The following is a 10116-nucleotide window of genomic DNA, read 5'->3' as shown; positions in this document are numbered from 1 at the left end:
TGAGTCCTGGTGTCTCCATTTGACCTGACCTGATCCTTAATGAGTCCTGGTGTCTCCATTTGACCTGATCCTTAATGAGTCCTGGTGTCTCCATTTGACCTGATCCTTAATGAGTCCTGTCTCCATTTGACCTGATCCTTAATCCTGGTGTCTCCATTTGACCTGATCCTTAATGAGTCCTGGTGTCTCCATTTGACCTGATCCTTAATGAGTCCTGGTGTCTCCATTTGACCTGATCCTTAATGAGTCCTGGTGTCTCCATTTGACCTGATCCTTAATGAGTCCTGGTGTCTCCATTTGACCTGATCCTTAATGAGTCCTGGTGTCTCCATTTGACCTGATCCTTAATGAGTCCTGGTGTCTCCATTTGACCTGATCCTTAATGAGTCCTGGTGTCTCCATTTGACCTGATCCTGGTGTCTCCATTTGACCTGATCCTTAATGAGTCCTGGTGTCTCCATTTGACCTGATCCTTAATGAGTCCTGGTGTCTCCATTTGACCTGATTTGACCTGATCCCATCCTGGTGTCTCCATTTGACCTGATCCTTAATGAGTCCTGGTGTCTCCATTTGACCTGATCCTTAATGAGTCCTGGTGTCTCCATTTGACCTGATCCTTAATGAGTCCTGGTGTCTCCATTTGACCTGATCCTTAATGAGTCCTGGTGTCTCCATTTGACCTGATCCTTAATGAGTCCTGGTGTCTCCATTTGACCTGATCCTTAATGAGTCCTGGTGTCTCCATTTGACCTGATCCTTAATGAGTCCTGGTGTCTCCATTTGACCTGATCCTTAATGAGTCCTGGTGTCTCCATTTGACCTGATCCTTAATGAGTCCTGGTGTCAACACCATTTGACCTGATCCTTAATGAGTCCTGGTGTCTCCATTTGACCTGATCCTTAATGAGTCCTGGTGTCTCCATTTGACCTGATCCTTAATGAGTCCTGGTGTCTCCATTTGACCTGATCCTTAATGAGTCCTGGTGTCAACACCATTTGACCTGATCCTTAATGAGTCCTGGTGTCTCCATTTGACCTGATCCTTAATGAGTCCTGGTGTCTCCATTTGACCTGATCCTTAATGAGTCCTGGTGTCTCCATTTGACCTGATCCTTAATGAGTCCTGGTGTCTCCATTTGACCTGATCCTTAATGAGTCCTGGTGTCTCCATTTGACCTGATCCTTAATGAGTCCTGGTGTCTCCCTGATTTGAGTCCTGGTGTCTCCATTTGACCTGATCCTTAATGAGTCCTGGTGTCAACACCATTTGACCTGATCCTTAATGAGTCCTGGTGTCACCATTTGACCTGATCCTTAATGAGTCCTGGTGTCTCCATTTGACCTGATCCTTAATGAGTCCTGGTGTCTCCATTTGACCTTTGACCTGATTTGACCTTAATGGTGTCTCCATTTGACCTGATCCTTAATGAGTCCTGGTGTCTCCATTTGACCTGATCCTTAATGAGTCCTGGTGTCTCCATTTGACCTGATCCTTAATGAGTCCTGGTGTCTCCATTTGACCTGATCCTTAATGAGTCCTGGTGTCTCCATTTGACCTGATCCTTAATGAGTCCTGGTGTCTCCATTTGACCTGATCCTTAATGAGTCCTGGTGTCTCCATTTGACCTGATCCTTAATGAGTCCTGGTGTCTCCATTTGACCTGATCCTTAATGAGTCCTGGTGTCTCCATTTGACCTGATCCTTAATGAGTCCTGGTGTCTCCATTTGACCTGATCCTTAATGAGTCCTGGTGTCTCCATTTGACCTGATCCTTAATGAGTCCTGGTGTCTCCATTTGACCTGATCCTTAATGAGTCCTGGTGTCTCCATTTGACCTGATCCTTAATGAGTCCTGGTGTCTCCATTTGACCTGATCCTTAATGAGTCCTGGTGTCTCCATTTGACCTGATCCTTAATGAGTCCTGGTGTCAACACCATTTGACCTGATCCTTATGAGTCCTGGTGTCTCCATTTGACCTGATCCTTAATGAGTCCTGGTGTCTCCATTTGACCTGATCCTTAATGAGTCCTGGTGTCTCCATTTGACCTGATCCTTAATGAGTCCTGGTGTCTCCATTTGACCTGATCCTTAATGAGTCCTGGTGTCTCCATTTGACCTGATCCTTAATGAGTCCTGGTGTCTCCATTTGACCTGATCCTTAATGAGTCCTGGTGTCTCCATTTGACCTGATCCTTAATGAGTCCTGGTGTCTCCATTTGACCTGATCCTTAATGAGTCCTGGTGTCAACACCATTTGACCTGATCCTTAATGAGTCCTGGTGTCTCCATTTGACCTGATCCTTAATGAGTCCTGGTGTCTCCATTTGACCTGATCCTTAATGAGTCCTGGTGTCTCCATTTGACCTGATCCTTAATGAGTCCTGGTGTCAACACCATTTGACCTGATCCTTAATGAGTCCTGGTGTCTCCATTTGACCTGATCCTTAATGAGTCCTGGTGTCTCCATTTGACCTGATCCTTAATGAGTCCTGGTGTCTCCATTTGACCTGATCCTTAATGAGTCCTGGTGTCTCCATTTGACCTGATCCTTAATGAGTCCTGGTGTCAACACCATTTGACCTGATCCTTAATGAGTCCTGGTGTCTCCATTTGACCTGATCCTTAATGAGTCCTGGTGTCTCCATTTGACCTGATCCTTAATGAGTCCTGGTGTCAACACCATTTGACCTGATCCTTAATGAGTCCTGGTGTCTCCATTTGACCTGATCCTTAATGAGTCCTGGTGTCAACACCATTTGACCTGATCCTTAATGAGTCCTGGTGTCTCCATTTGACCTGATCCTTAATGAGTCCTGGTGTCAACACCATTTGACCTGATCCTTAATGAGTCCTGGTGTCTCCATTTGACCTGATCCTTAATGAGTCCTGGTGTCTCCATTTGACCTGATCCTTAATGAGTCCTGGTGTCTCCATTTGACCTGATCCTTAATGAGTCCTGGTGTCTCCATTTGACCTGATCCTTAATGAGTCCTGGTGTCTCCATTTGACCTGATCCTTAATGAGTCCTGGTGTCAACACCATTTGACCTGATCCTTAATGAGTCCTGGTGTCTCCATTTGACCTGATCCTTAATGAGTCCTGGTGTCAACACCATTTGACCTGATCCTTAATGAGTCCTGGTGTCTCCATTTGACCTGATCCTTAATGAGTCCTGGTGTCTCCATTTGACCTGATCCATCCTTGACCTTTGACCCCTTAATGAGTCCTGGTGTCTCCATTTGACCTGATCCTTAATGAGTCCTGGTGTCTCCATTTGACCTGATCCTTAATGAGTCCTGGTGTCTCCATTTGACCTGATCCTTAATGAGTCCTGGTGTCTCCATTTGACCTGATCCTTAATGAGTCCTGGTGTCAACACCATTTGACCTGATCTTTAATGAGTCCTGGTGTCTCCATTTGACCTGATCCTTAATGAGTCCTGGTGTCAACACCATTTGACCTGATCCTTAATGAGTCCTGGTGTCTCCATTTGACCTGATCCTTAATGAGTCCTGGTGTCTCCATTTGACCTGATCCTCAATGAGTCCTGGTGTCTCCATTTGACCTGATCCTTAATGAGTCCTGGTGTCTCCATTTGACCTGATCCTCAATGAGTCCTGGTGTCTCCATTTGACCTGATCCTTAATGAGTCCTGGTGTCTCCATTTGACCTGATCCTTAATGAGTCCTGGTGTCAACACCATTTGACCTGATCCTTATTGAGTCCTGATGTCAACACCATTTGACCTGATCTTTAATGAGTCCTGGTGTCTCCATTTGACCTGATCCTTAATGAGTCCTGGTGTCTCCATTTGACCTGATCCTTAATGAGTCCTGGTGTCTCCATTTGACCTGATCCTTAATGAGTCCTGGTGTCTCCATTTGACCTGATCCTTAATGAGTCCTGGTGTCTCCATTTGACCTGATCCTTAATGAGTCCTGGTGTCTCCATTTGACCTGATCCTTAATGAGTCCTGGTGTCAACACCATTTGACCTGATCCTTAATGAGTCCTGGTGTCTCCATTTGACCTGATCCTTAATGAGTCCTGGTGTCTCCATTTGACCTGATCCTTAATGAGTCCTGGTGTCTCCATTTGACCTGATCCTTAATGAGTCCTGGTGTCTCCATTTGACCTGATCCTTAATGAGTCCTGGTGTCAACACCATTTGACCTGATCCTTATTGAGTCCTGGTGTCAACACCATTTGACCTGATCCTTAATGAGTCCTGGTGTCTCCATTTGACCTGAGTCCTGGTATTTGATGAGTCCTGGTCCTGTCTCCATTTGACCTGATCCTTAATGAGTCCTGGTGTCTCCATTTGACCTGATCCTTAATGAGTCCTGGTGTCTCCATTTGACCTGATCCTTAATGAGTCCTGGTGTCTCCATTTGACCTGATCCTTAATGAGTCCTGGTGTCTCCATTTGACCTGATCCTTAATGAGTCCTGGTGTCTCCATTTGACCTGATCCTTAATGAGTCCTGGTGTCTCCATTTGACCTGATCCTCAATGAGTCCTGGTGTCTCCATTTGACCTGATCCTTAATGAGTCCTGGTGTCTCCATTTGACCTGATCCTTAATGAGTCCTGGTGTCTCCATTTGACCTGATCCTTAATGAGTCCTGGTGTCAACACCATTTGACCTGATCCTTAATGAGTCCTGGTGTCTCCATTTGACCTGATCCTTAATGAGTCCTGGTGTCTCCATTTGACCTGATCCTTAATGAGTCCTGGTGTCTCCATTTGACCTGATCCTTAATGAGCCATAATCAGTGGTCTTCAGTATAAATAAAGTACCTTATTCGTTAAATCTGTACTTTACTATTTATATTTTCGACAACTTTTACTTCGCTACATTCCTAAAGTAAATAATGTACTTTTGTACTCCATGTACTTAATGTACTCCGTATATTTTCCCTGACACCCAATTTGTTCTGACACCCAAAAGTTACTCGTTAAATTTAGAATGTTTAGCAGGACAGGAAAACGGTCCAATTCACACTCTTATCTGGTTATTAATATTAATATGATTAATAAGGAATTTTAAATGATTTATACTTTTATTTTTGATACTTAAATATATTTTAAAAACAAATACTTTTACTCAAGTAGTATTTTACTGGGTGACTTTCAACTTTAATAATTTTCTATTTAGGCATCTTTTACTCAAACATGCCAAGTCTTCTGGACATTCAGAGACTTGTACCGAAGCCACTCCTGCATTGTCTTGGCTGTGTGCTTTTGGGTCGTTGTCCTGTTGGAGGGTGAACCTTCGTCCCCCAGTCTGAGACCCTGAGTGCTCTGGAGCAGGTTTCATCAAGGATCTCCCCCCCCGATCTGCATGGTAGGGGTGGAACCAGCCATGACTAAGCATTTCTTCATCTACGAAATAAGAACTCTGCACTATCTGTAAAAGTTAAGCTCCCGGCAACACACTTAGAGTGTGTGGTCGACTAGCTTCATTATTGCAATGATTAAAAATCAATATTACATTTTTAAAAAAGGTGATTGGTTGAAGAAATGGCAAAGTCTCTCAGTATGAATGCTGTATACTGAGGACTGAAGGAAATGCAGCTCTCTCAGTATGAATGCTGTATACTGAGGACTGGAGGAAATGCAGCTCTCTCAGTATGAATGCTGTATACTGAGGACTGGAGGAAATGCAGCTCTCTCAGTATGAATGCTGTATACTGAGGACTGGAGGAAATGCAGCTCTCTCAGTATGAATGCTGTATACTGAGGACTGAAGGAAATGCAGCTCTCTCAGTATGAATGCTGTATACTGAGGACTGGAGGAAATGCAGCTCAATATCAGGAAGGTGTTCCTAATGTTTTTTTACACTCAGTGTATATCATTCATTTAAAATATATATATTTTTAAACTAAACAATGTATGTATAAATGGCAGATTTCCCCTTTAAACAAAAGGTGCAGAGTAGACTAAACATAATCGGAGTTTAGGATTAGGCAGCGTTTACACAGGTAGCCCAAGTCTCATATATTTTTGTTCCCCCCACCGATTGGTCTTTTGACAAATCACATGAGATATTTTTCCAGAGCTGATACGATTGGTCAAAAGACTGCCTGTGTAAAAAACTGCCCTAGTCTCTTAATTGGCGGCAGGTAGCCTAGTGGTTAGAGCGTTGGACTAGTAACCGGAAGGTTGCAAGTTCAAATCCCCGAGCTGACAAGGTACAAATCTGTCGTTCTGCCCTGAAATCTATCAAATCTGCCCTGAACAAGGCAGTTAACCCACTGCTCCCCAGTAGGCCGTCATTGAAAATAAGAATTTGTTCTTAACTGACTTGCCTAGTAAAATAAAGGTTAAAAAAAGTTGTGTCTTTGGGAGGTTCTTGAGTTGGAAAACAAACCATCAAACAATCTACATTATGACACAAATCTCTCGCTCTGCAGAGGGGCACGAACAGAGAAAATTGGATGGGGGGGGGGTGAAGAATGAGGAGAGAGAGAGAGAGAGTAGTCTAAGTAGCCATTGTGTATTCTAGTATTTCTGTGTCTCAGTCAGCTCACAGCAACAACAAAAAACACAACAAACATCACAGTTTCCAGGTGTAAACGTTACATCCCCAAAAACCATAGTTTAAAACACATTGACTTTATTTAATGATGGGGACTAAAGTTCACCAAAACAGGCTAAAGGATACAAAGGAAGGGACTTTATTCTTTAACAAATAAACACTGATCAACTGTATTTCAGACTTAACACGATGCCCTCGGCCTCGCTGTGAAGTCTTTACGACCCAACACTGATCCCAGATCTGTCCGAGTCTCGGAGCTGCAGCTTCAGTTGGTCGTAGAACGTTTGGTCACGAGCAGTGGCGCCGGTGGCCATTTTGGGTCCGTTCACGTCGGCCATTTTGGGTCCGTTCACGTCGGCCATTTTGGGTCCGTTCACGTCGGCCATTTTGTGTGGGGTCATGATGGCGAGCACTGCCAGAACACAGAGCACCAACACTAGGTGAACCATATAGATAACTACACGGAGACAGGACACGAGCACAGACAGAGACAAGGTGGCGATACAGCAGGGCCCGGCGAGCAGGAGCAGGACAGTATAATACAGGGAGGAGAAGATGAGGGTCAGAGAGGAGAAGAGGAGTTTAACCATCACAGAGACCAGCCAGGAGTAGACAGAGAGAGGGGAGATGAGGAGCCTGGAAATGGCCAGAGGAAGAGCCTGGAAAAATGGACAGAACGATAAGTTACTTCTCTTCCCCAGTCTTGAATATTTCAGCCCATCTACAACAAAATGGTCCCCATCTTCAACGTGCATGTACACAAACACGATCGGGCGGCATCATGATTTTATTCTACCCCCCCCCAGTACATTATAGACTGACCTGATCACAAACACTTCCTGGTTGGTTGACGTCAGACCTGTGGGCATTCTGAAGCCCTGGGGGGAAGAGAGAGGTGAAGGGTTAACATTTACACAGCAGAGAGTAGTGGGGGGGGGGACACATCAATAGTTCAATAGTGCTCGTCGTGTGGAAACATCAGTTGTTGAGGCCCCAGCTAACTATCATTGGTAGAAAGAACCCGTTTGTGATGTCACCCGGAACGTTCCCTTGGATGTTTGAGCGTCTAGTTCTCCCCCTCCCTAACAATCGTTGGTAGAAAGAACTTGTTTGTGATGTCACCCGAACGTTCCCTTGATGTTTGAGCGTCTAGTTCTCCCTCCCTCCCCCTCCCCATCACAAACATCTGCAGTGGCCGTATGGTATTTAAGGCTATGCGGTCTTCCGCATTAGTCAAAGCGTTTCTACGTCTTGAGCGTCGAGGAGCGATCGTACGTATCCAATGAACTGGTCTGCACAGCACACAGCCGTAGTCATAGTAACCAATGAACTGGTCTGCACAGCACACAGCCGTAGTGATGATAGCCAGCCAGCTAAATTACGAGTAACTAGCTAAACGAAAATACATGACTTTTTATATGTAACCTTAATTCAAAATAGGCAAGTCAGTACTTGAGGTTTTGGGAGTCATTTTCCTAGTGCTTGACATAGGAGCTCCTCATTTGCCCCCCTCCCCTCCCCTCCCCCAGCTAAATTAGCCTACATTTTAGTCTGTTGTATGTGTATTTCACACTATGTTGAGGTAAAAAAAAAAATCTGAGTTTAATGCTTGTATGGATGTCAACTCCCAATACATGTTCATCATCATCAATCAACTGCATCACAGTTTTTAAAAACTACCACCACCGATTACCTGTATGCTAGCTATGCTACCAGCTTACACGGACAGGAGTTAGCATTTAGCAGTCACTTCTTCTGAACCTGAAAAAAAAAAATGGGACAGCTTCTACAACCTATTTAGCATGTTTTGGCGTAAAAGTTAGGAGAATATTACTTAAAAACGCAGGAATCCTTCATTAAATGAAACTGCCGAGTCCGTTTGTGATATTTTACAACGACAAAGAAGTTAACTGCAAACCACCAACATACAGTGGGGGCAAAACAAGTATTTAGTCAGCCACCAATTGTGCAAGTTCTCCCACTTAAAAAGATTGGAGAGGCCTGTAATTTTCATCATAGGTCCACTTCAACTATGACAGACAAAATGAGAAGAAAAAAAAAAAAAATTCCAGAAAATCACATTGTATGATTTTTTAAATGAATTTATTTGCAAATTATGGTGGAAAATAAGTATTTGGTCACCTACAAACAAGCAAGATTTCTGGCTCTCAGAGACCTGTAACTTCTTATTTTAAGAGGCTCCTCTGTCCTCCACTCGTTACCTGTATTAATGGCACCTGTTTGAACTTGTTATCAGTGTAAATATAAATACTTTTTTTTGACCCCACTGTAGTTTATTTTCCCCCTCTGACATCATCGCAGGCATGACAGAAAAGCTCATTCTCCTCAGCTAATATAATGTTTACATACCCTACATTGTTCATCTCATATGCATACGTATATACTGTACTCTATATCATCTACTGCATCCTTATGTAATACATGTATCACTAGCCACTTTAACTATGCCACTTTGTTTACATACTCATCTCATATGTATATACTGTACTCGATACCATCTACTGTATCTTGCCTATGCTGCTCTGTACCATCACTCATTCATATATCCTTATGTACATATTCTTTATCCCCTTACACTGTGTATAAGACAGTAGTTTTGGAATTGTTAGCTAGATTACTTGTTGGTTATCACTGCATTGTCGGAACTAGAAGCACAAGCATTTCGCTACACTCGCATTAACATCTGCTAACCATGTGTATGTGACAAATAACATTTGATTTGATTTGATCTACAACAATAACGAGCGGCGCCGTTTCCCCGTTCCATCATTAATGTCAAACAGAACTTTACCCAGAACGCGGTTACCATGGGAATGTTGTGTGAATGTTCCGGTATCCAGTTTTATCTGAGGGTTAACAATTCTGATGGTAACCACGTTCTGGTTAAGGTGAAACTGGACACCGGAGCATTCTCCCAACATTCCCCATGAAACATGTGTTGGTTGTTGCTGAGAGAGAGAGAGCTGATTAGCATGTCCTGTGTTGGTTGTTGCTGAGAGAGAGAGCTGATTAGCATGTCCTGTGTTGGTTGTTGCTGAGAGAGAGAGAGCTGATTAGCATGTCCTGTGTTGGTTGTTGTTGAGAGAGAGAGCGAGCTGATTAGCATGTCCTGTGTTGGTTGTTGCTGAGAGAGAGAGAGAGAGAGAGAGAGAGAGAGAGGAGAGAGAGAGAGAGAGAGAGAGAGAGCTATTAGCATGTCCTGTGTTGGTTGTTGCTGAGAGAGAGAGAGAGAGAGAGAGAGAGAGAGAGCTGAGAGAGAGCTGATTAGCATGTCCTGTGTTGGTTGTTGCTGAGAGAGAGAGAGGGAGAGAGAGAGCTGATTAGCATGTCCTGTGTTGGTTGTTGCTGAGAGAGAGAGAGAGAGAGAGCTGATTAGCATGTCCTGTGTTGGTTGTTGCTGAGAGAGAGAGAGAGAGAGTAGAGAGAGAGAGAGAGAGAAGCTGATTAGCATGTCCTGTGTTGGTTGTTGCTGAGAGAGAGAGAGCTGATTAGCATGTCCTGTGTTGGTTGTTGCTGAGAGAGAGAGAGAGGAGAGATTAGCATGTCCTGTGTTG

General features: G+C 43.9%; 1 protein-coding gene across 1 annotated transcript in view; it reads right to left on the bottom strand.

Annotated features, from left to right (window-relative positions):
- Positions 1 to 6599: 6599 nt before the first annotated feature.
- The window catches only part of LOC127918888 (uncharacterized), a 9160-nt gene continuing 5643 nt past the window's right edge, over positions 6600 to 10116 (bottom strand). Inside the window, exons 3-4 of the mRNA XM_052502165.1 lie at positions 7364 to 7419; positions 6600 to 7200 (exon numbers count right to left, since the gene is read on the bottom strand). Coding sequence (XP_052358125.1) covers positions 6757 to 7200; positions 7364 to 7419 — 500 coding nt within the window. The 3' untranslated portion in view covers positions 6600 to 6756. The remainder of the gene's footprint in view (positions 7201 to 7363; positions 7420 to 10116) is intronic.

Source organism: Oncorhynchus keta, unplaced genomic scaffold, assembly GCF_023373465.1.
Source record: "Oncorhynchus keta strain PuntledgeMale-10-30-2019 unplaced genomic scaffold, Oket_V2 Un_contig_1517_pilon_pilon, whole genome shotgun sequence".
Taxonomy (NCBI): Eukaryota; Metazoa; Chordata; class Actinopteri; order Salmoniformes; family Salmonidae; genus Oncorhynchus; species Oncorhynchus keta.
This window is presented reverse-complemented; position numbering and strand designations above follow the sequence as displayed.